This window comes from Aptenodytes patagonicus, chromosome 7 (assembly GCF_965638725.1).
Source record: "Aptenodytes patagonicus chromosome 7, bAptPat1.pri.cur, whole genome shotgun sequence".
Lineage (NCBI taxonomy): Eukaryota > Metazoa > Chordata > Aves > Sphenisciformes > Spheniscidae > Aptenodytes > Aptenodytes patagonicus.
Window position 1 is genome coordinate 46,160,898 of NC_134955.1, and position 26,232 is coordinate 46,187,129.

Here is a 26,232-nt window from a genome sequence, read left to right on the forward strand (position 1 = left end):
TACTGTTAAAAATGCTTTAATTACTAAAATAGACATTCAGGATATTCTGTCTTAGGTTCCAAACACCAGCCTCCTGCATTAGACATTTGATGCTCACAACATTGAGTGAGTACTGCCCACAGGCAAGACTTACACATATGGTTAACCAGTATCAGGAATTAACATCAGAAAGAATGGAACATAAGTTTTGAACTGAAAGCCATTACTTGTGCTTCTTCAGTCACTCATATTAGGCAGTTCCTGTTAGTGACTGGCTAAAAGACACTACAAAGGAAGAGATAAAAATCAGGGCTGCAAGTAGAACTCTTCTCTTAAAAGGCTGCTTAGTCTTTAGTTAAGCTAATAAATAATCTCATTGCACTAGGGTAAGTGTGAGGACTTGACTGGCTTCTCTAGATCCCCCACCCACCTTGAGTAGTTCAGATGTAAACAGCAGGGGCTGAATTCTGCAATTTCTTGCAAAAGAAACCTTTGAGCTGAGTTTTTGTTTCTCTCATGACTGCAGGACCAGGCCCCTGATGGAGAGCAGCAGTTTTGCTTCAGGTAATGAATTGTGCCACTGACAAATGAAGGCCCTGAGCATTTGGATTTAATGCAACTTTGGTACTGGGAAGCAGATGCTCCCACCTAGCATTTGTAGTACCAGAGCCTGAGGCAAAGAACACAGAAAAGAAACTTCCCCTGCGTGGTACCTGTCTTGTTCTAGACCATCCTCCCTTCAGACAAAACCAAACCCTTAAGTACTCCTCAGGGCTAGCGTCTATTCAGGTGGCAGATACGCTGCTGCTGCTTGTTCCTTACATGTAACATCCCACCTTCTGTTCCTGTTTCAAATACAGCCTCACTGCTTATGGCTCTTAGCCCCAAGATCTAGTAAGAGTTTGTCATAGCACTGGCTCAGACTGAAAGAAGACTTTTGGATTATTAAATTAGCTAGTTCTCAGGAGTAGTGCAGCTGGGCTTGTAACCACTGCATCCTACTTTGTGTTCTCTGAGAATACAAAAATGAATACAATTGTTCACTGAAGACAAAATGAATGTGTTTGCAGTCACCTTGTTGTGCAGACCAGACCATGTACTAAGTTTTGCCAAACACTAGGAAGGGGAATAAGAAATGTTTGTGGCTGAGAAGAAGTACTACTTTCTTCATGTTCAAACAGAAGCTCCTAGTGAGGAAGGAACAGAAGTTTGGTGTGACACTGAGGAATTTCCCAACATGGATCTCAAAACAGATTCTGGTAAGGAGGAGTACAGGTAGGATGAGCATTTCATATTTCAAAGAAACAGCCTGAATTTACAGCAAGGTGTCAGTGGTGGGACGAGTACGGGTAGCTCCATCCCCAACCCTTGGACTCCTGCTGCTGACTGAACTTGTTCAACCAAAGGCACACCTTGCACCCTAGCGCTGTAAAACCTGAGTTATGAGAAGGGGGTAGCTTAATCAGCCACAGCCAAACTTGCGCTGCTAACTAGAGGAAGTGGACTAATGTTCACAGTAAGGCAAATTTCTAAGTCTCCAAACTGCTTGGCAAGATTAGCGAGGGCATGAGTACGCTTCTTCCTCCCCTTGCTGGGAATTGCCAATTATTTTCAAATCCAGTTTGCAGAGAAGGTAGCGTGAGGGCAGTCTTTGGTTTTACAGAATTGGGAAAGGTGTGTTACAGCAAACAGGTAAGTGCAAATGCCTGACAGGAAAGTGTTCATCGCAAGAGATCAGTGGATAAAAGCTTCCCTTAGTCACGTGTGTAATACCTCTCTGTTCCTATGACTGGGGCAAATTCATCTTTACGTTACACATTCCATGGTGAGTAGAGGATACTAATTTTTTGCTAAATAGGAGCAAACAGATGAGCTAGCTGCCAGCTATTTCATGGGATGGAAAAAGTTGTCTCTACAGCTGTTTCTGTTTAGGACAATGCAAGGTCTGCACTTGGAGCCTCAAGGAATTTGAGCAATCTTGATGTTCTCTACAGCCAATTAAACAAGAAAATCAGGATCCTACAGCCCAGCTTTCTAGCCTATCTGACAAGATGCTTTATTTAAAATACTGATCTTCCATTGCTTCTATGTGTTTGGTGTGAAAGAGATGGCAAGATTCACTTTAAATTGTTACTCAAATAGCTTCATGCTATCCTGACAGAAGTTTTGGACTTCCTAAAGAGCTGCAACCCCTTCATTAGATGCACTGTTCCTAAAGCCCTGCTCTATATGTTAAAAACAATTCCAGAGCAATGCAGGGCTGCACACACCATTTTATGGGTCTAACTCCACTATATTAAATTAAAGAGAAATGAAGTTTAAAACAATTTAAAATGAACAAGGGATAAGCAAACAAGGGATAAGAAAGCAAAGCTACTTTGCTCTTGTTCTCCCTCTGTTTCTGATGCTAATTCCATGCTCTCCCTATTTTTGTCTGTTAACTGAAAAACCAACTTGTTTCACCACAGCTCTGCATTCAGAGGAGGTTCCTGAGGAGAGCACACGAAGCGATAAGCCCAAACTTTCAGATGGGAAACCACACCTTAGAGCTCACTCAACAAAATGGGCTGTGGTGTTCTAACGGCTCACTGGCCCAGCAGGTCTCTCTGGGTTGTGCAAGGCCTATTTCCCTTGTGCTAGCACTAGACTTGACTCTTCAGTGAGCCCATTTAACTCAAGTTTGGTGTCGTGAATTGGTTCACCAAAGAACCTGAGGAGCACCAGCATCAGAGGAAGGAAGGCTGTGGGAGTGCCTTGCTGAGAGCGGAGAAACAGAACCGCCTCTCACGGCAAAGTGAGCTATCAGATCAGCCATTTCATCTGACTGCACCCTTCATTTCCTTGTGGGTGTAACATGACAAACATTTCTTTTGGCAGTGGAATTTAAATAGCTGGCACTGCTGTCTAGTTGTGCCAGCACAACCATGTGTTACGGCTACATGCTAAATGCATCAAGTTATCAGGTCTGGTAGCCAGATGTACAGTATAGCTGCACAGATTTGTAAAGGGCAGCAAAAAGGAACACAGTCAGGCACACATTCTGCTTAGGAAACGACTGCTGCCTAAAGAAATGCTTGGTAAGTTACAACCTATGTTTTAGCCAACACCTTTCCCAAAACCATGCCCAAAGCACGCTTATAGCAGGCCCCTTCTTGAAAGACTGGAGTCGTCTTGCAATGTATTAGCTAAACTAACAGCCAGGTACTTGGAACGCTGAGGCTGGCAGCATCCAGAGTTGTTCACTTTTCTCTGAATGACTGTTGACGCCATCTTTAATTTCTGTATTTAACATCTCACAAGCAAACCTAAGTTATGGATATTTAAAATAAAAGGGGGAGGGGAAATCACATGTCTGTAACAGTCTACCACTCTCTGTGCTTCTAGCGATGGGATGCTATCCAAACGTGCTGGTGAAAGCTGGCTTTGAGCCCCTTGCGGATACTCTGCTGAAGTTTAGGCCTTTTGACTTTCAGAAGGCAGCTTCTGGATCATTTATGGCAATCACAATTATAAGACATACTGTGGCAACTCTCATTATGCACGATGCCAGTCTGGGGTGAAGATCTGTTCTGTAGCTTTGGTCCATGTTCTGCTCTGTGACCAACTCCAGCTGAACAACATACCTGGAGATTTCAATTGCTTTCTCAGCCTTTCAGAAATGCTGAAGTCCACAGGAATGTCACAGCTCAATAGGTTATCCCCAGAGACTGCAGTAGGTGAAAGGTAGCACCCAAAGTCCAGCTTGTCTCTATGTTGTTCACTTTCTTTGTTAACTATAAAGGAAGAAAAAGAAGTTGTTCCCAACAGTTCTCTAGATTCATATGTTGCACAGATGACAGCAACTACATGTAACGACCTGGAAAGACTCAGTAGATAATTAGCCAGAAAAATGAACTAATGCATATTGATTGATAAGAGAAATCTGGAAGCTGGCTTTGGGATTTAACTGTTTTTCTCACCTGTAGGAGCGTGTTGTCCCTAAATCCAAAACCTTCCTTTAGTAAAGCAGTGATATAAGTGAGATCCATGCAGAGGAAAGGACTGGCTGAGTTGTACCTCTCCATGTTATCACAGACTAGAGAAGGAAGAAGAAAAAAAAAAAAGGATCTCAGCAAAATAAAGGAGCTTTTATCCACATTATACATTTGAACTGACCTCAAGCCAAAGCCTACTAAAACAAGTAGGCTTTCTCATTGAAATGAGAAAAAGAGCATTAGTTTAGGATCGCAGACTTGATCTGATGCTCTAAAGCTAAATAAATGGTTTGATGGTGTTAACATCTTAGCTGCATCTTTGGAAATGAGCTCTCTCAGTATCCCAGGGAAACAAAACAAAACAAACACACTCAAACTTTAGAGCCTAATCCCCCTATTCAAAACAATCTGAGTTTCTACGGAGATTAAGTTTAACTGAAAAATCATTAGAATTTAGGTCCTATTTTAGAAAAAAGTCAGTCCTGAACTACATAATTAAGCATCTTCTGGTGACAAATACGGTCTACTAATCATCATGAGGATGATCACAATTCAGAGGTAATGTCTTGCTCTGTAAGCTAAAGTTTTAGCCATCAGTAGCATGGCAAGGTGGGAGCTCTTTTTTTCACAGGAGGAGGTACAAACTAGAACAAGTACTCAGGAAAAAAGTCAGGGGGAGGGAAAGGAATTCAGAAGAGGCTGTCAGACTTTAACAACCTCTGCTCTCTCCCTCCATTTTGTTAGAGACTAAAAAGGGTTTAAGGTGACAGACTTACAGAAGTCAGCACTCTCCTAAACTCAGGGAGTTGCAGTTTGACAGAAGGAGCTCTCGATACAGCAAATCCACTTTCTTTTGTACTGACATTTAGGAACTATCTCCCTCCTCTCCTGAACAGAACTGCGAAGCTGCTAACACTTTGTTTCCCCTCGCTGTTCTTCAGTACTTTCTTCTGCAACAGTTATAGGTGTTGGCAAATAAAAGCTAAGTAACATGACACGGAAGGTGTAAGTGGAATAAAGGTTAAACAAATTTCTTTTTAAAAATCAAACTCACATTATATACTTCCTATAGACATTGATATTTTTGTTATTTCTCATCCCCACCAGTTTCCCAAGTCTCATGACTATTACCTTCTTTGGCTTTTCTTTCAAAATCTTTCACTTCCAGAATACCTCCCTGTTCACAATCTGAAAAGGAAGAGGTGAGAAAACATCATCATAGACCTGAAAGCATTTGTGTTCTGTATCTAAGTTGACCCTAGAGTGCAACTCGGTAATGCTGGGCTAGGAGTGAGATCTGTTGGTAACAGAGGACAGAGCTGCAAGTATAACTGGAGCTCAGAGCACGAGTCTCATCTGCTGAACTCTGAACATTGAACTGCACTGACTGACACACGTTCATTCCCTGAAGGCATTTTGTGTATTTCCTCTTTCTCAACACCGTTCCTTTTCCCTGCTCCCCACGGCTCCAGCCTCCAGGGTTCCTCTGTCCACCTTCTGGTTGACATGCTCACATGTAGTAGATTATCCCAAACCAATTTACCAATTAGGTTGGTGTCAACTGCGCGATCATAGTAATAGGAGAAAGCATAGAAGGAACTTCCACGAATCTCATCTGGTTGGTGCAGTTTCCCTTTGACAACCTTGAGTACTTCCAAGTAGCAAGGCTTGAATCCTGTTTCTCCTGTCAGGACAAACACAGATGGGGTGAGCCAAAGAGGTATATCCAGGAGATGGAAGAATCAGTGGCAATAGGATGAAAAAGGGAAGAAACGGAGATTAAAGCATCAGAAGAGATGAAAAGAGTTTAGATATCCCTTCCGTAATCCAGCATGGCACCTGCATGCAGGCGAGGACTCTAGATCACCATCATCAAGTGGAACTGGTTAGAGCAGATCATAGCGATATCTGAAAGGTGCGCTGCGCAAACTAGCGTAGGTGTATGAAAAGCTTCCTCCACATCAGGCAAAACTTCCATTGTTATGTTCAGTGGTCAGCAGAATCTCATTTACATTTGCAACCACCTGCTAGATAAAACCTTACTTTCCCTCTCCATCACACTGTAGTTTTATCAATCCACTCCACACACATCAAATCTGCAACTCAGCTCTCATGTTCCCCACTGTAAAGCAAAGCAACATCAGTCACCAAAGGGGTCTGTTCTAGTCACTGAAGGTAGCAGCTTCACCCTCTGTATGCAGCATTAGGGACAGTATCTTAAGAAATAGTTCCACAAGTGAGGTACGCTTTGGCCTACCAGTTATTGTACCCTAACACAGCCAGAGTTTTTGCACTTGGCTCAAATCCTCAGGAAAAGCTCTCTTATTTGCACAAGTAACTCTTAACGTTTCCTATAAAGGTAGCATTTGTAATAAGAGATCACAGAGAGTGCTCTCAGAGTACGGAGAGTGCAGGCCAGCTACTCTTACAGCTTCAGATTTTTCTTTGACTTTGTCAAAAGTCCACATCTATGACTGGACAGGTATCCTTCATAACCCAAGGTAACCGATGGAGTATTTGCCAAGGAAAAACTCAGATTCTGAAGACAAGATTTATCTTACAAGAAGCAACAAGTCTCCTTAGTTTACCTTCTTTGATGCCACCATACTGGTATTTCACTCCCCCGAAGTGCCACTCTGCCTCCAGCTGCTTTGGCAAACAAGAACTGCGGAACATTTGTCCATCCACAGCTGGAATGAAACAAGAGGGGAGAGTCAGAAAGGATAAAATTTAACACAGTTATCGATCAATATGCAGAACCAGAAAACAAGAGGCTGAAAGATCTTCATTAAGGTCTTTAAGCAAAAGTATGGAAATCTGAATTGATGGATGCTGCACAAACCGATTATAAATTAAGGATCAGTCTCAGTCTGGAAAAGTTGTGTCCGTTTTGTCCTGCAAGCTGCAGAGCAGCTGGGCTTGTCATTTGTTAATGAGAGATAAATGGTAGAAGAATATCTGGATAACGGCTGTTCACCACAGAAGACAAGAAACAAGAGAGGTAATTAATTAAACACACAGATACACAAACCCTAACAAACAGCAGATAACCGTGACAAACCAACAAACTGAGCAATGAAGACAAAAACTCCTAAGACACTGATCAATGGCCACTACAGGATCCACTGAATGTACCCTTGAAGGGTTCAACCAGAAATACTGCAACTGGTAGGAAGAAAACATGATTATTGTGGCCAGCACAGGTCTCTCAGAAAAAGCAAACTTCTTACAGATTGGTTAAGGGGGATTGTGGGACTGTGCAAAATTTACTATGGGATGTTTAGGGGAAGGCTCAAAGGCAGGGAAAGGGGGAATCAAGGGATCAGGGAAGCACAAGTGTGGGAAAATGGAGGGGACAATAAAAGAAGGCAATCACAAGTAAGCAAGCAGCTGGTCAGTATGCTTTTCTGGCTGAGCCTTGTGACCAATCACTGCAGTCTGTCCTATCTTCTTCTTAAACCCTATTCCCAACTATTTTTGATTTGAGTACATTCCAGTAATTAACGCAAGTCCATCTAGCTGGCAAGTAAGAATCCAGAAGGTGGAAAGACCCCAGGTCCTGGCCAGAGACTGGACAAAAGGCCCAAGGTCTGGGCATGAAGACTGGAAGGACTTAAGGTCTGGGTCAGAGACTGGAAAGACTCAGGAATGTGAGCATGCATTCAGGTTAGTGAGTGAGAGTATGTGTGCCATGCTCGTGGATTTCAAGCTAGATTAGTCAGTGAATACAGCAGGAGGTCTGGGGGAACACGGCGGGCCAGGCAGATACCAGAGAGACCTAGAAAGCGGGTTTGGCCTAAGCAGCAATCGTTAGGAAAAGGATCTATTCATGCTGTTTGTGTTTCTGTGGATGCTTGTAAAGCTGTGCGTTTGTGGCTGGCCATGTCTATATGGTGTTTGTATGTTCCCATGTGTGCATTTCTGGAATTTGCACTCAGTCTCACTGATGGCTGAACCTGGAAACAGGGAAAAGCAGCTGTCTCACAAGACAACTCCTTAACAAGCGGTAGCTTGTTTCCAGACAGATCTATACCAGCGAAAACACAGAAAAGCACAAGATACAGAAGTGAAGACACGGGAAATGGGCTGCTGACACAAGACTAAGTCTAACCACCTCTTCAAAAATCTTGGATGTTTTATCATATGAACATACCTTCCATATTCAAAGCTCCAAGTGTTGCTAGTCTGGCAGCTTTTAGTCCAAACCCCAAATAGCTGCGAACAACAAAGACAGACATTACAGTTTTAATTCTTGCACATCTGGTATGCTTCACCCATAGCCTCTTCCTAAATCCCAGAATACCCAAACCAAATTTCCTTCCTCTGCTTCCCACAAGTCTCCCCTCTCTAAAACAGAGTTCCCTTTGCCAGAACAATTCCAAGTACCAAAAGAGTGACACAAACCCAAGAATTACAAAGAGCTGTACAATGGGTAAATCTAAAACTGCAGAAAGTGGTTAGAGCTGATGTGACATTTCTACAAGACATTCATGAAAAGCAAAAATGCACAGTCTTAAAAACGAGGGAGAAAGAAGGGTATGTGAGGAGTGCATGGGGAATAGGATGGCCATTCTTATGTCACACACATAGGACTATGTGCTCTTAGGACAGAGCTAATAGGAGAACTGCAGAACCTCCCGCTAAATGGGAGCTGTGCCTTTGTGTGAAATTCACCTGTTTGACTCCACAGATTACCGCTATACTCATTACAAGCTAGGATGCGAACAACATTTATGAGAAAGTCATTACACGTTGCTGGCTTCAGCAACACAGCTAGATTAAAAACCTGTTGGCCTTTTGTTCCCACCTCTATGTTTGGCTACTTATCCCTTTAGTCATGTCAATACAAACGTTTACAGAATAATCAGAGTTAAACTAACTCTATTATATATGGTCCAGTTCTCACTGGACTGTAAGTCATGCAGGTAAACTCTGGATTTCACTGCAGACATCTCAGAAACTTGTTAGCTTAACGCAGTAAGCACAATTATATTATTCCAGGCCAGGTATCCCCTTATCCTCTCTGACCAGGTTTAGGTTCTGACTACTGGCACGATATCCACCTTTCTGCTTGGTCCAGAATATTTGGCTTGAAACCAGCAATAAGAATTCTTCTCCTTAAATATAGTGACTCGTAATGCTTCCTCTTTATTTGACAGACTGACTAATATTCCCTTGCAGTGATATTAACCATGATCCTGGAACGTTTCCAGTCAATTAATGTCATGTTCCACTTCAACTAATGTTTCAAGCAGATAAGAAAACGAGTAAAAAAGTCATGGTCCCAACAGCTGGTAACGGGATGACATGGCTATTTGTGGTTAGCTCAGGGGCTGCAGAAAGACTGATTTTTCCAGCGAAGACAGCAGCCTTTTTGCTCCTCACCTGTGGGTATAGAGCTTGTAGGTGCTATTAAACATTTCAAATGAGGTAAGAAAATCCCCAGGGGTTTCCTTCAAAGTTTCCTAAAAGTTAAGTAAAAGAAGAAACCTTTTAGTTTCTATTATGCAATAAAAAATAACCAACTTTGATGTAATATCACAGATACACCCATAGGGTTTACTGCACACTCATCTGATCTGCTTTGAAAACAAAGAACATTTTTCCAATGGGGCCCGCTGCTGTAATATCTGCAGCTTTTAACACTGAGTTTATTTATATGCAACTTTGTGTTACTTCAATGTATAATAGGGAAGCGCAACAGATCAGGATGAAAATACTTTCTAATTCAGGATACCTGAATTTTTCAGAGTACTTATGTGCTAGTCTATACATACACAGTCCCCATCGAAATCAGCTGCACTAGAAGCACTATGAACTTTTGCAAGTCAGACTAGACATCTCAATTCAGGAACTCAGAAGAATTAAAAATGCAAAGTAAAGTATAGGCCGCATTTTCACCATGTTAAATGTCATGCTGATACCCAAGGAAACACTGTGACCACTCGCTCCCAGTCTTAGGGCTGCTTTACCTCCTGGTTTAAGTGCTTTCCTCTAAATTAACCTCCTGTCTCACCACCTCCAGTTTTCCTCCTTTCACAGTCTTCCCTCTGTGTGCACCTCCGCCCCACTGGTACTCAGTCCATACCTTCTTGCCAGACTAACTGTCATATTCTTGTAAATCTGAACCAATTCAGGGCTCATTTACTGTTCCTTTGTTTCCAGTCCCCAAGATCTCAATCCCAGTTTCTGTCTTTCCTCTGCTAGTGACCTCATTCTCCCATCCCTTCTTGGCCCTGTGCATTCATATCAGACACGCTGTTACTCTGGGCCAAGCAGCAGAATCTCAGAGAGGACTGAAGCTGCAGAGTGCCTGTAGTTACCATTCAAGTAAGCCGATACAGCAAAAATAACCCAGATCTGGAATTGTAGAATCCTAGACAGAAGCCTGCTCGAAGCTGAAAGAGATTTGGCAGTATTCAGCTTGAGTTTCTCCTTTACAAATACAAACTGAAATTTGTTTTGGGCCTCAGATAGATTTTCATTGGAATGGCAGGCACATCCTTGACCCAACACACCCAGACCCTGCCATATTTTGAGTTCTGTTCCTAAACCTTACGTCACAAAAACTTTTAAACAGGAGAGATCCTGAAAAAAAAAAATTGTTTGGAGAAAACAACTGGCTTTTTTCATGCCTTACTTTCACAAAAATGTAAATCCTCACACCCCTCCCAAATGAGGCAGGCACCAGACAGACAATTTCATAATGATTATGATTGGTTTTCAGTTGCTTATCACTTTGGCAATAATACCATGAGAATCATAACACTAGCTTAAAAACAGCTCCATGCAGTTACCATTATATGTCCTCTATTTTCTTGTAATCTCTATTTCATCAACGAATCTCTTACTATTACAGTATTTTGTTCAAAATGAATACAAGAGCAAACATGTGACTGCCTCAGATTGCAGGAAGGGAAAAAAACCCTCTGGAAATCAAAGGGGGAAATCCCTGCTAATTCCATCAGATGGGAAAAACTCTTCAGAAACATACTGAGCTGTATATGTGTTTTTTGTACAAACTTGACAATACAGGTGAGAAGCAGACATAGCGTAAAAGCAGGCAACGTGAACCTTGGCTTCCACACCGTCCTATGAATTCACACCATTGGTCCTGGTCAGTAGCAAACCCTCGAGGCATTTTCCAGCAAGGCTCTAAGGAGACGTTTCAATCCTGAGCTGCAGTTCAGCCTACTTCACAGCTCTATTTATTCTCCAAAACCCTGACATGCAACACCCTTTCCCGTTGGTCCAGTGCCCACTTTAGCAGGTGTTATCAACACAAAACAGAGGGCAAGCCCAGAGTACTTGAGGCTTTGCTGAACAGGATAAGGTTGCACGTCATGTTTCAACGTGACCCACCACTGCAGAAGTAAAATATCCTGATATGAAAACCATGTGTTTCGTGGTCCCCAAACACCCTTTGAGACTATCAATTTCTGTCAACAAAAAAATGTTAAACAAAGGACTCCTTCAGAAAGGGGGACAAAAACAACTTCACAATATCAAGGTACAGAATGCTATAGTGCCCTTCCAATACCCATGTAATTTTCCCATGCAAACCTTAGACTTGGGTCCCAGTTCAAACTGTTTCTAAAGAGCTATAGAATTCCTGACAAATCCAGCAGAGATGGACTGAGGGGCAGAGAGGGGTATTCTCAAAGAAAATGAGAAGAAATTGATAAGAAAACAAAGAGGGATTGGCTGTGCTATTATAGAAGACGTTTGCCCCGTGAGACACCCCCTTCCAAAATTTAGTGAGGATCTGCTATCAGACTGGAATGGGGGGGAAAAAAAAAAAAAAGATAACTCGGAGCAGACCCTAAATTTCTTGTAATATGCAAGAATACTCCCTGGAAATGTTCTACATCTATTGAATACAAAATAATTGTCTGCATTAATGGGGCTTTCCCAGCCTGGGTCTAGAAAACAAAAGCTGTTTCTCTTTGGTTTTACCCATTTTCTTTCTTCCTTTTTTCTTCCTTGTTATCCAGGCTTCTTTGTTTGCAAGTGCCTATCAGCCAACTGCTGATGTCAAAGGGAACAGAAATATAGATGTTCTGTACACCACAGATGTTCTGCTTGTGCCAGTGCTGACAAAATTATATCAGAGAGTACAGCAGTGCTCAGGTCTCTCCACTGGCCCTGTGGTCCCAACCCGTGCAATTTTAACCACTCCTCACCTCAAACCGTGGCAGGAATGTGATTTGGGTTGAGGCTCCTCCCAAGTCCAGAGTCCCAACAGTATGCTGGTTCTGGCCAGACAGCTGCCCTGCAAACAACAGCATGCTCAGAACATCCCCAAGTGCAAAATACTGCATGCATGTTCAGGCAGCCACCAAGTTAACACATTATCACAGCAATACAGGAGGGCTGAGCTGGCCTTCAAAGACAAAAAACATCACAGAGAAAAGGTAGGCAAACAGAAGGTATTACGAAAAGATTCATAGGACTTTCCTCCTTGATTCCAATTCCACCTCCAAAGAGACAAAAGCAGATAAATCTCTAGGTATCCATCATAGCTGAAAGTAAGAGACGAAGTATCTCCTGCAGAAGACTGTCAAGGAGAGTACATAAATTCTGTAACCACCATATAGCTGGTCAAGAGCAGTAGGAGAGGAAGGACAGTAAGAGCAGAACCAGCTATTATCATTTCTCTTCACCCACAGCTTTTTGCTTGCTCACGTATCTAGTAGAGTACTGATTTTCTGTTCTCTTCACTAGATTGCATTCCCAGAAATTTTTAGAGCCAGCAGGGCTAAAGCACCAGTGCATTCCCTGTTACACCATTTTAGTTGCATAATTGACGCTGGGATGAAGAACGTTGTAAAACCTTGTTTCCCACCTTCTAACAGATTAGCAGTACCACTCCCCTACATACATTACAGAAACCAGCTTGCCAGTGCTCCCAGTCCTGAGTAAATCCTGGCACCTTCTGGATTAAGATGCCTCCTTCTTACTACAGGTGTGGCTCACCCTCTGGAACAGCCTGCCCAAGACAATCCACTGCTTTAGCACTGGTGCCACAGTGGGGAGGAAAAGCAGGACATGGCAACCAAGGCAGAGGAACTTAGGGTGATCACCTCCGCAGAAGAGACTCAAGTTCATATTTAGAGAGAAGTTATACAGAATTAACTACCTGTCAAAAAGTTCACAGTGATCCAGGCTAAAATTCCTGCAAGAGTGAAAAAGGAAAAAAAAAGTCACCACTGAATACTCCCACAACCTCCTGCCCACCCTTACCACCCCTCCACATGTTATTTATTTACCTGGAAATCATTACTAACTTAACGTAACCACCTCATACTTCAGAGATTAATTCAAACTTAATTATAAGTGATATGATGCATTATTGATTCATTAAAATCTCATAAGCTGGGATAGGTAGAACGTTTGTAATATCCATGGAACTGCAGCATGCACAAATTGTGTATTATCCAAACAATATGCAAAGAAGTAACGAGCTGACACAATGCACAAGTTTCCTTGGGCACTTTTTTTCCTCCCAGCATTTCAATTCCTAATCTGAAAATTGCATACACACCACTGTGTGTTTTAATGTTGTGGTTTCTGTAATTACACTACAGACATAGTGGCAACCAGTAAAACACAAACAACTCCTCTGACTCCAGCGGCTTGCTTGACACTGGTATGATTCTCACCCAAACATAGGCAAACATGTGACAGTAGATGAGGTGGGACTTTTAAATAAACCTTGGCAAGCTACACTGTGCTGTATTATGCCTCACTGGTCCTGCTCCCTGTCAATACAACACTTCTCCCTACTATACAATTCACCCGTTAATCCTAGTGACATACTATGCATTGCACCGTACTTCATCGAATACTTGCAGACTTCACGTTACTTCTCCTTTTCTCTTAGCACATATGGACAGATTTTGCTCTTTTATCTTCCTCCATTTATTAGTTGTTTAAGCGTTGTGACAATTCTTTTTGCTTTCCTTGAACACCTTCCAAACTGGCAATATATCTGCCATAATGAAGTGTTCAGAACTGAATGTAACATCACAGATGGCTCTTATCAGGCACCCATACAGAAGGATTATTACCTGCCTATTCTCCAAGGTAATATGTCTGGGTATGTAGCCAAAATGTTACAGTGGTCTGTTCTGCACTGCAAAATCATCACTTACTCCAAAGCTACAACATATTTCACCTTTTCTTGTATTTAGGTTACTTCCTTTGTTACTTTACTAGCTGCATTTTTCCAATCAGAATATTTTTTTAAATTTATTATTTTATTATTTATTTTGTTACCTAATTTTTTAATACTTGCCAATTGTCCTTCATTCTCCTCTAATATTCACAATGCTTCCAACCTTAACCCAAAAATTGATGAGCTAATCATGATAGATTGTTTTTAATGCTGATATTGCAGAATTTACTAGGCACTTTCCATAAGCTTCCTAGCTTGCTATGTATCATCATGTAGCCTTTGAGAGGTGGACACCATCTTTTTTCCACCAGTTCCCAGGAGCAGGCTTCAGCTGGTTAGCCTGCATTAGCCTGCATACTTATTTCTGAGATGAGGTTGTCTTCTGGAACCTCAGAAGGTTTTGGATGAAGCTTCATCTAGCTAACCAAGTAATCAACATCTCCTAGGAAAAGCAGGATTGAATTGTTTCAAACAGGGCTAGAAACCTTTTATTTCTTCCCTCAGTTTAGTGACCATTTCCCCTTCCTTCTCATGTCCATAAGAGATCTCTCTCTCTCTTTCCCCCACTCCTCTTTGCTTTCATTTTTTCCTCCTTCTAAAACATACCTTCATAAGACCCGTCCATGATGCTAACACTGTCCTCTGTAACAAGAAATGGCGATTCCTCAAAGACTTCTCTCACCTGAAGAAAGAAATAATTATTAGATTCCTTGGTCTTAAGAGTCTTGTTCTGCTCTGACAGTGACAGAGAAAGTTTTCTTTTTCACAGTGGTATAAAATAAGACAAGTGTGTGGAGTAGATAAAATTATTCTTCTTTCAAGGGCCAGGAAAGAAAGGAACAAGTACTGTAGGTCCCTTTCCCCATGCCTTCTATCCACATCAAGACAGAGGATTTCAGGGTCATACAAGAAAGTCTGTAAAGTCTGTGAGTTTCATACTATCATGGGATTACAGTCACTTTTGACAGCTGAAATTCTCTTCTGCTAAATAGAATGGAGAACCGAGTCATGAAAGATGAAACAGGAGAGCAATACTAGTGCATCCAAAAGATCTTAGTATCACCTCTAAAAGCAGAGCCTGAGCTTTCTCCTCCGACAGCAAGCGCAGTCCAGCTGTGGCTTTTAACACTACTGGGGTCTTCTTCCAGAGATAAGGTGGCACAGCATCTATGGCCATGTCCAGCAATCTTCTGACAGTTTCAGCACCCTGAAAGGAAAAAGATGTTTTTCTTACGGTTTCCTCCTACAGGCCGTCAGAAAATAGGCCTCCCAATTCCCCCTCAACACTAGTGAAACCAGTATTCGATAGCAGAAGATACCTCACCCACACCCAAGATAAGGATAAAAACTGTGCTAGACATCTCATAAGAATCTTAGAGACAATGTCTGCATTGGAAGGACAAGGGTATTCAGAGATGTATCTTAGGCAAGAGAAATGTCATTGTTTGTGGAAAGTATTATTTGAAAGGATGGAGGGAGGCGAGGGAACTGAGTATCTGACAAACCTAGACATTTTGCAGTATGATGAAGCTAAAAGTGGTACAATTACGGACTGAAGCTGCAAAGGTCAGGAGGAATGTCTGTAGATTTCACTAAATGCAACATAAGAATTCCAAGTGTGTCCATAGCAAGCAGTGTAATTAAAATGCCAGCTGTAGAATGGTTACCACACGAGGTACAGATGTCACTGGTAGGCTCTCAATTATTTACACTGCTCTAACAGTTTGGCATTAGAAATAAACATTCTCCTGTGAAACATCTAGAAATTTCTTTTGGGTGAATTCTTCTCTCCTACCCAACAAACAAGATAATTTAGTGAAATAATGGGAGATCTCATCAAAGTTTAAAAAAATCCAAAAGTCATTCACTTTTCCATAAAGTTTCTCACTCAAATTCCTGTAGCACTGAATGCAACTGAGCAAACTGAGAAACCTGAAACTCCCCCTATGCTAGCCCCCAACTCCAAGACTGCTAAAGCACACAAGGTAGAGCATCTAATCTATCATTTCTCTGGTACCTCCTTTAGCTTGTGAAAGAGCTTACTGTCAGCACAAGGGACCTGGAAAATGGCAGCTTACTTCAGGACTGGCCCTGTGTATCACAACAGGAGGATTATTTTAGCATGCTCTGCTCTGTTGCTCATTTCGGACTCCTGATCCAATAGAGTGGCACAGAACAAGTATACTGTGCATGAATTCACAACCACCCCCATTTGAAAATAAAGAGGATTGCACCTAACTTCAATTTCTTATTAAAATTATAAATTTATATGTTAATTAATACATCTGATTGTGGAAGACGGAACTGTCCAACTGTGTTTTGAAAAACTCTGTATATAAACAAATCAACAAGAGTCTTGAGGCAGTAGAAGAGTAACTGCCTGTACCTGAATCATTATTCAGCTAAAACTGTAATAAAATATTTGAACTGAGCATGACTGAAGCAAGTCCTACATATCACTGAGCACTGGCTTCCAAGCCATGGTTCCAAAGATAACAGCAAAGAATCACACCAAACAAATTATTGGAAGTCTGATGATAGAAGTAGAGAATACACTTAGAGAAATATTAAGACCTGACTTAACCTGCTAAGTGCATCTTTATTCTTCCTCTTCTCCATAACTTATTAACAAAAATTAACTTTTGTAGATCTGACTATACACACAAAAAAATTAAACATTTTTAGGAGTCAGAGAAATGAACCCTCTTTTTTAGTCATGTTACATTGACAAGCAAAGAAAACCCCTGCAGTCTTAACCCCTTACTTCTGAACTAAACAAATAAAAAAAAAATACGCCCATTTTGAACTGTGACCAGCACTGAAAATTTCAACCAAAAGGAAGAATTGAGAAAATTAGTAGTAAATGAGACAGGAGTATATATTTACTTATATTTGGGGTAGCTATAGGGGAAATAAATATTGAATATGGATGCTGCTAGAGCCAAAAATCACTTTGTCTTTGAAATTCTCAAAGGCATATAGTCTAGTTACATATAGCGTTTAAGCAATTAATTAAGCCATTGTTCCACTGATGAAATATGTAGAACAGCTCCCATTTCCCTGTGTAGAAACTAACTCACAAAAGTAGAGCAACAGGTTTAGAGAGCCAGCAGTAGAACCTTTACATTTTTTCTTGACTCTCCACAATTACAATTAGTAATACTTGAACTGCTTGGTAGAGTCCAACTGATATTAGTAGAAGCAAGACCAACTCACAGGGAATGAAGGAGAGCCTTACCTTTTCAGGCTGATCAGCATATGCAGAAAGACCTGGCTTCACAGACTCAAAGATTTCCCCTTCCAACTCTGGAAGGTTTTCTGCACAAACGAAACATTACGTGAAACAGTCAACAACTCGAATCTTTTTCTTTAGTTTCAAAAAGGTTGCCTGCAACCCCTGTAAGGTGACTATCCTTGATTTCCCATTGCAAACAATACTATTCCCCTCCTAAAACAAGCACTGCACCTTCACTTCAGGAACATATTTAACAGAATGTTGCCTTTGTATCCTCCAAATTCACAAACAATTTATTAAGAACATGTTGTTATAATTAGAAGTATGTTCATTTTGCATTTGTGAACTACAGTGAGTTATAGCAATGTAGTGTGACTGTGCCTAATCTTAACAAAATTTCTTTTCCTTTCTGTCCCCAAGCTAATTGTGAAATACTAATTCATATTAAGACACACGCAGTCAACTCCTGATTATTCTTAGGTGATTCATCCAACTCACAAACACAGAACAGAGCTGACTGGGCTCAAGCACTTGGCTGAAAAGCCAAACAAGTGTGACCACTGCTCCCAGAGCAGCTTGGGTCTAGAAGCTATCCCTGAGTATTGCATATTACAAGTCAGGCTGAGCTCATCAGAGCTGGACGTTGTACCAGTCCTTCCAAACTAAGGCTGAAATCATGTGAAGCCACATAGGTACTATGCATGGCCCTGACGGGCTTATTAGCTGTGTCCCATCAACCAGCCTTCAACCTTTGCAAATTTGCTGGCTCACTGTACCCAAGCAGATTCACCCTCTTGAATCCTGTTGTGTGTGGGTGCCTCTGCACTCTGTCAGAAGCAGATATACTGCAGCGTGGTGCATCTGCGCACAGGAGTTCTCCTGGAAATGGCTCAGACCTTCGGTGCTTATAATTCTTTAATTTACTGATTTTAATTTGCTACAAAACGTGACATATAAACATATGCAGAATTTAAATATCTCTTGATACAATTCAAGGTAACATGCAACTTGACAAAAACAGCGAAAGCTTCTTTCCAACTCAGTGAGACATTCCTTTAAATAGCCACATAGATGAAAATCTCCGGAAGTTCAGAACTCTCCAGTATACCCAGAATTAAACCTCTGAGTTTCAAAAGATCTACAAAAAAGATATTTTCACAGCAAAACACCACCACAAATGGACAATAATCATCTGCCAGAGGACCATTTGAAGGACAAACTGTAGAAATCCTCAGCTGTTTCCAAATGCTGTGTTGGGAAAAAAAACGCTCTTTTGGGAAGCTGGAACCTAAGTCAACATACTCCAAGCGCACAGACTGACACGGGGTCTCACCTGGGCTCTTCTGCACAAAGGTGTAAATGTGAATCCGGGTTCCAGTGCTTCCTGCGTCAAACATTATGCCGTAAAAAGTGTTGGCTTTGGCATTTATAGGGCACACGTTAGGTGGAAAGAAATCCTGAAACCACATCTCCCTGTTCAAATGGGAAAGAACAAAGGACAAAGAGGAAAATGCCAATGCTAGAAGGATGGGAAGTCTGGAAGATGCCATCTTGCCAGGACCCCTTGAGGCAGTCAAGCATGGATCAGCAATCACAGAGTGACAGTAGGTCCTGTAAAGAAAAAAAGCAGGAATGGAAATTACCAAGAGCCCTCTCCTTAAAAAGTCGGGGGGGGGGAAATCAGTCTGTACACATATATTCTGCCCTTTAGATAGTTTTCAACACCTCACCCAAAAGATGTGATTTACTGCACTTGGTGCTACAACTGCATCTAAGTGATTTGTTCTTTCAGAGTAAAGGTTTCTCCATTTCCCAAATGCAGAAGAGTTAAAGTAGTTTGCTTCCCAGTATTTCCAGTTTTGACTTTATTTAGACTTTTTTTTTTTTCTCTGATTTGGCTTGAAGGTTCTCAACATTTAGAGCCCCCAGAACCTCCAAAAAGCCCAAATGTTATCTGAAAAGAAGCATCACCAAAGGGGAGCTCAGGGCAGAACTGCTTTGCCCTAACATTTACATACTTGAGATGCTGTGGCAGAACACAAGTGTTATTCAGAGTCACAAACAAAGAGAATTTCATCTCGGGCTAAGAACAGCTGCTAGGAGAGATTAGCGCACAGAGAGAGTGAAGGCATATCCCTCCAGCAGCATCCTCGTCCCCGAGAAAAGCCTGTGCTGCACAAGAGGGACTGAACTGTAAGGCGCACCTGGGCTCTGCCTCTCGGTGTTTTTCATACTTTTCCCTTCTGTCTTCATTTTGGTTTTTCATCATTTTCTCCTGACACAGTTTTCATTTTCAGAATTACAAAAACCCCCAACAAAACCGCACCACACTCTCACATCTAGAGCAGTTACCCTGAACACTCAGGTTGCTTACGTAGCTTCTAACAGCAGCTTCTATAAGCCAAGGCTCCAAAGTTGTGTGACACAGTATTGGATATCAAGATACAACTACACCTCCTCTCTGTTAACACGTATCTCTTTGCATATATTTTTCCTAAGAAATGCTAATAAAGGAAAGATATGGGCACAGAAATGATAGGGTTCATTAGGTGCCCAGGTAAAATGGAGGATAATATATAGCTACCTTTGTTATTTGCATTTTAACAGCAGAAAAGAACGTGTGGCCAGATGCCCCACCATACGCAGTATCGCCTGCACTGATATACACACAGAGCACTCAGCATACAGAAGGTGCAAACAGATCCTTATCATTCTCCAGACACTTGGTTAACACGTCCATCCACCCACAGCACTGAATATTCTACTTCATACGCCTGTTCATCTGCTCTGCCTGGACTCTCATCCACCTCTAGCCTTTACATTTGATTGTCTTTTAGCGATCTGCTCAGCCCCACGACGTTTATTCTCTTGAAATCTTTATTTGCTGTCTCTATCCTACATTTATTCATTCATAATCCTAACTGCTCTCCTCTCCTTTTTATGTGAACCTGACACAGCCTCTATTTCCACACACCCTTCTCCCACACCCAAAGAACTCGCTTATCCTCCACTACCTTTTATCCCAGATTTAGCCCTTTTATTATTTCCATCCTTCACCTTTGTCCCCAGTTACAGCAAAGTGAGATTAACTTTTACTCAGTCTCAGTGAACAACGTCACATTGGGTCATTCCTTGAGTGCCTCTCTAACTCACTCAAGTGTTTAGCTATCTCTAGGGCAAACAAAATGCACAGCCCACTGCAGAAGGGTAACCTTGCCTGTCTTCTGTGACCTTTACTTGTATCCTCCTGTTCCTAGTAAATGCAGAGCGCTGCGTTCACTACGGGCAGAAGCACAAGCTCTTGACCCACTCTACCTTAGAAGCACATTCTGAGAAGAGGAAGAAGTGACTTTACAATTCCACCAGTGGGCAATAGCCCTGGCCACCCTCTGTGACAGATCAACTCCAACTGTAATAGTGTCTAAAGCATTTGCATTTTATGTGGAAATGAGTAAAAACTTAGTTCTGACCTGTAACTACTTAAAAGTCCTATCCTGAACAGAGTTCATGAAAAGCACGGAGCCGTTTGGCAGCTTCATCACTATGGATTTGTACTAAGATGCAGCTGGCATTACCCACATTCACTTCATCACAGCAGGGAGTTCTACTGAAAATCCAAGAAGCTGCGCTGTTTTAACAGAACATAAGCTGCATTAGTGAGTACTACCTTCCAGCTGGTCAGAAGAGGTGTTATTATTCTTATGCAATGTAAGGATTTTGCTTACTGAACAATCATAAATACAACCCAAGCACCTGCCTTAAGAACAAACTCGAGTCCTATTACAAATGGCACATGTGACACTTACGCAAGCCTTGGAATCTCCGATGATCCTAAAATATCTGAGCAACTGCCATCATTAACACAGACTTTTCTTGCCAGATCTACTAGTGGATGAGCCTTAGCCTCCCATGAAACACTCCCTCAACTAAGCTTCTCCTCTCTACCCCTTCTCAGACATCCACCACCATTTCACACTTTCCATTCTCTACTTCTCCCCTGACTTTTTTCCTTTCCACCTTTATAGTCATAAGGACAAAAAAAACCCAAAACGACAACCTTGGCATTTTATTTTTCTCTACCCTCATTAAGAATGAAAAAAGCACATTGAGCCTCTTCGATGAGTGGTGAAAACCATTTAACCACACACACTAGCAAAAAAAGTGTCCGCACAGAGCATAAAAATAGATGAGGGGAGTAAGAAATCAGAGACAAGAGAGGGAAATGGGCAGAACATAACAGAAATGGCAATGGAAAAGGAATTTGGAAAGAGAGGGTCCGAAGAAAGAATGGAAGAAAAAAATCTAGGGTAAAGATAGACAAGAGATTAGTTACTGAGAAGGAAAAATATTTCCAAAAGGGTTCCTCTCAAACAACTTAAAATCCTAGCTGCTATCAGAATACAACAGGATGGATAAAATGAACAACAAACAGAAAGGAGAAAACAGGGTAACTAATATAAGCACAAGTTCATTAAAATAAGGTAAAATGCACAGATCACCATCAGTAGGCTCTTGTTACTGCCTTTATAAATGAGCAGCAATAATCAACATCAGCCGTGAATACGTTAGGCACACACCTGAAGCAGGATGGAAGCAACAGCTATTCTACTCCAGAGATTCCTAATGAAAACCACTTTGGAGCGCTGCGACAAGAGACGCTGTGCCTGCACTTCCTTTTCTTCACCTTCGCTTTCAGCTAGTAGGAGTGGACTATGTATCAGGCAAATTATAAGGTCATGGAGGCACATAAAACATCAGTCGAGTTGCTTTATTCAAATTTGAGTTTATCATTGCTCAATACAAGCAGTGAAACATGCTCAGATAATTACACAGGATTAATTTCAAGAAGCTGAAAGTTAATAGAGTTCAACAAGTTAGTAAAACATTTACACAAAAATTACAGTTGACCTCAACAGCACTGACCTGAGTCCAGTGACACAAGGTAGAACACTCATTTCCCAACACAGAGAAACACGTGTAAATATCATCTGTGTAAGGCAGATTTCAGATACCAAGCCAAAATGTTGAAGCACATCCAATATAAAGATTTGGGAACTACACAGACTGTATGATCCAAAAATACTGGGACGCTGCATAGACTGCCAAGACTGAAAGCATGCATAGGAAGCAAAAAACCCCCCAAACAAAAAACCCCAACCAAACTCTCTTTAAACGACAAAAGTAAAACCAATGCCAGAATAGCATAAGAAACCTTAAGACATTAAAACACAACCTTACTTAGAGTTTGCCATACACAGAAACACTGGTAATCTTCAAGACAAGAAAGTCTTGCCCACATTCTTGAATATTTCTGACAAAAGAACATGCAAAACTCAAAACACAGCAACAGGAGCATCTCCCTGTAAAAAGGAGTCTGTCTGATCTGAGGGGAAGGAAAAGCAGCGTACTTGAGATACACAAGAATTTCCCTTCTGTTTCCTAAAATATTATTGGGAAATATTTGGTTATAAAGAAAAATATTAGAAAACAATTAGAAATATTTACGAGATATAAATATTGAGGCAAATATTTTAGGAAACAAAATAGACGAATCATGTAATTCAATTCATACTGTTATTTATTGCCCAAGCACACCAAAAATCATTCAGAATGGAAAGTCTGTTTTCTGCACTAAAACAGTAACAAAATCTATTTCCCAGATAAGCAGCTTTTACACTTAACGCTCATGACTAGACAAATACATTTTAACCTTTTTTTTTTTTACAGAAACTAGTCACTACATTTTTTCTGGACTTATTTTTATCTAGTAAAAAAAATGCTTTCTTGGATTGTTTTGACAAAATGTAAGCCCCTTAAAAGTACATAGTTTAAAAACCACAACAGAAAGAACAACTGAATCTGTTGGCAGAATTTCCCAGCATTTCCATCAAGATAATGGCACAATTTTCCTGTGTTTCCACACACACATTTGGGGTAAAATTCTGGATCTAGAGCTTTAAACGCTAGAAAAAAATGGAACCAACTCACAAACATGCATTATCAGCAGTTTTAATCTTCTTTTTCCGGTACTGAGGCTCCAATTCGTATTATTTATTTATTCTCATTTCTGGCCAAGTGAGTTTTCAATTTTCCTATTTAATTAGACCAAGGCAGCTTTCCAAGAGACTGCTGTGTTAGCCTTACCCTCCTGCAGCGTGTTAGCGAGTGTCCCTTTACAACTTTGGAACCGTATACCTACAGGGGCTGTAAATGACGTTTTTCAGTGGACCAACCGGTATTCTTAGAAAACAGATTTTGGGTGCAGAGAGATTTTGGGCGCAGAGGGCTTTTGCTTCAACCTAAGCTTGGGGACAACTCCAGTGCAAATTTCAGCGTGATGCTACTAGTTGCACGCCTTGAAAGCATTCACCAGAGCTTCACCAAGAGTAATCTGGAGACGGGCACCCTAACACCCCTTTTCCAAATCTAACTACCGTTAGGGCTGTAGGTTTTTAAACTTTTATACGCCTCAACGCCACAGCATTCTTCCTTTCTTCACGTCAAACAGCTGCAACCTGAACCCTTACACTGAACACGCCTGAAAAAATTCCCCTACCTTCATTTTCTCTCCCCGAGCAAAAGTCGCCGCGGTTCCTCCCTGTACCCCGCCGGCGCCGGCAGCGAGCACGGCCCTCGGGATCCCGCGGCTCTCTTCCCGAAGCCGGCACCGACAATACTAAGCAGAAATACTCGTAGAAATACTTATTTCTTCCTCATTAGGCACCCACAGTTGTCACTCGATCAAGACCGCGCGTCCTTCTGCCCGCCCCAGGCGGCAGCGCCGCGGGAAGTAACGGAAACGCCGCCGCCTTCTCGGCTTTCCGGGGTCTCACGCCGCTCCCCGACACCTCCCCGGCGTCACACCCCAGCGGAGCTCCCTCCCGGGCGCCGGGAACAGGCACGGGCCGGGGGGGGTGTGGTGCGGTGTGGTGTGGTGTGGTGTGTGGTGTGTCACCCAGCCCTGGAGCGGCTCTCTGCCCGCTCCTCCGCCGCGCCCGTCAGGACGGCGGCAGCCCCGAGCAGGCCTGCGGCAGCCCCCACGTTCCTGATCCCGGTGCCGTTCGCACAGGGCGGCGGGCGGGGCGCCGGGAAGGGGCGCGGTTTCCATGGCAGCGCGGCGCTGTCACACACCTCCCCCCGCCCCCGCCGCTGCGCGCGCTCACCGGTCGCTCGGAGCGCTGGCGGCGCCACATCTCGCCGGCCCTGCGTGTCACGCCAGCGCGCCCGCGTGACGCGCCCGTCGCGTGCATTGCGCGTCGCGGGACGGCGCCGTCCGGTTTCCATGGGAACAGGCCGCCGCGCGCTCCTCGCTTCGGCGGGCGCGGGGGGGGGGTCCCGAGGCAGGCGACGCGCCAGGCGGGCAGGCGACGCGGCGGCCGGTAACCGAGGCAACGGGGCGGGGCCTCCGCCGTAACGGGCGGGGCGGGTTGCCGTGGAGACGCGGCGGGGTCGTGGCGGGCGGGCGTCGGTCGCTGTGCCGCAGCGGCATCTCCCGCAGGCCGACGGCGGCGGGGCAGGCGGCCAGGGTGTCGGAGGAGAAGCGGGACGAGGTCGACGCGGCGCTATGGGAGGCTCGGCTGGCGGCGACCGAGGCGTCCCGGGCCGAGCACCGCGAAGCCACCCGCCGGCTGGCCAGGAGCAACGCGGAGCTGCTGTGGCGGCAGCAGGACGCGGAGAGGGAGGCGGCGGCCGTCATGACCTTCCTCACGAAGCAAGGCCAGGAGAAGGCGGAGGAGGTGTGCGCGCAGCCGGGCAGGCCCCTCTGCCCCCCCGGCCTCCCGAAACAGCTTCCCGGTGTGCAGCCACCTGTAGCAAAACGCCTAACGACAGGTCCTGCCTCCTCACTGTGTTTCGGTGCCTGCGGCCAAAGATGGACGCAGGCGGGACGGCGTTACTTCCCTGCAGCCAGTGCCCATCCCGCCCCGGTGACAGGCAGCCGTGCGGAGCGCCTGCTGGGCCGGGTGAATGTGAGGCAGCAGTGCGCCCTTGGGGCGGGAAGGCTCTTCGCGGGCTGGGCTGCGAGGGGGAGGCCTCGCCCCTAGTGCCCTCCCTGCCCGGGACCTGCTCCCTCACACGGGAATACGGCGTCCACTTTTGCTCCCCCTCAGTACAAGGCAGAGAATAACATACCGGCACGAATTCGGGGGAGGGGCACCGAAATGTTCGGGGGCTTCAGCACGTGGTGTACAAGAAGAGGCTGAAGCGTTTGAGCAGCTTGAAAAAAGAGAAAGCTAAGGGGGAACCTGCTGGTTTTAGCTACCTGGAGAAGGTTTTAGAGAAAACAGAGCCAAAGTCTACTCAGAACACAATGAAGAAAAAGAAGCCCTACGCTGTGGCTTCCGTTTCCTCTGTCGCAGATTATTTCACTTTAGTCCTATTCCTACTTTTCTAAATCCAAGTACCAAGCAAAACCCTTTTTCAGTTAGAAACTGAAAAAGGAAACTGAAATGAAATTATTTTAACATCCTCTTTGTTGAATGAGAAGATACAAAGCTCTGATCCCCAGGACATTGGTAAGGTCAAATGGTAGGAGACGATTTTCTTGCTCACGTCTCACCGTTTTCTTTCAGCCTATCCAGTATAGAAGATCTTACTCTGACCTTTTTCCAGCTGCCTGTTTTTGTATCTTTTTTGCTCCTTTTCTAAACTACTTCTCTAACACTGCACCACTATCCAAAACAGTAAGGAAAAAAACTCTCTGTCCACATAATTCTTCGGTAGAGTCACAGATCTGTTTGTATCTAATACCTGTGGGTTTTTATAGTTTAAGCTTACATTATTTCCTATGCTTAACACAAATCAAACAGTTTTACACATGGTTTAATTGACCTGAACGCTGCAAACAAAGGACCTTTCCCTTCTTTCTA

At 43.1% G+C, this 26,232-nt stretch overlaps 2 protein-coding genes across 5 annotated transcripts in view; one reads left to right on the plus strand and one right to left on the minus strand.

Moving 5' to 3' along the window:
- Positions 1–24,591, minus strand: ENTPD5 (ectonucleoside triphosphate diphosphohydrolase 5 (inactive)). Of its 4 annotated transcripts, none has more exons than XM_076345089.1 (14): positions 24,529–24,591; positions 18,699–18,976; positions 17,369–17,448; positions 15,194–15,337; positions 14,737–14,812; positions 13,093–13,128; positions 12,137–12,225; positions 9,339–9,418; positions 8,107–8,168; positions 6,542–6,643; positions 5,497–5,637; positions 5,085–5,141; positions 3,939–4,054; positions 1–3,752 (listed from the first exon to the last, which is right to left on the minus strand). In XM_076345089.1, exons 2-14 carry the CDS (start codon positions 18,913–18,915, stop codon positions 3,666–3,668), a joined length of 1,287 nt encoding a protein of 428 aa, XP_076201204.1. In that variant the 5' UTR covers positions 18,916–18,976; positions 24,529–24,591; the 3' UTR covers positions 1–3,665. The 4 variants fall into 4 exon arrangements, with proteins under 4 accessions (XP_076201204.1, XP_076201206.1, XP_076201203.1 ...); XM_076345091.1 differs by lacking the exon at positions 24,529–24,591 and adding an exon at positions 23,922–24,302; XM_076345088.1 differs by lacking the exon at positions 24,529–24,591 and adding an exon at positions 22,289–22,385.
- Positions 22,387–26,232, plus strand: part of BBOF1 (basal body orientation factor 1) — a 9,170-nt gene continuing 5,324 nt past the window's right edge. The window contains 2 exon segments of the mRNA XM_076343522.1: positions 22,387–22,431; positions 24,658–25,101. Of these exon segments, the coding sequence (XP_076199637.1) occupies positions 22,387–22,431; positions 24,658–25,101 (489 nt within the window).

Excerpts from the sequence above, each read along its gene's own strand:
- ENTPD5 (XM_076345088.1), bottom strand. The coding sequence starts at position 22,353 with ATGATATTTACACGTGTTTCTCTGTGTTGGGAAATGAGTGTTCTACCT. Across the intron at positions 12,226-13,092 it reads CACTGTGAACTTTTTGACAG|GGCAGCTGTCTGGCCAGAAC; the intron begins GTAGTTAATTCT and ends TGTTGTTTGCAG. Across the intron at positions 4,055-5,084 it reads TGAAAGAAAAGCCAAAGAAG|TCTGTGATAACATGGAGAGG; the intron begins GTAATAGTCATG and ends TTCCTTCTCTAG.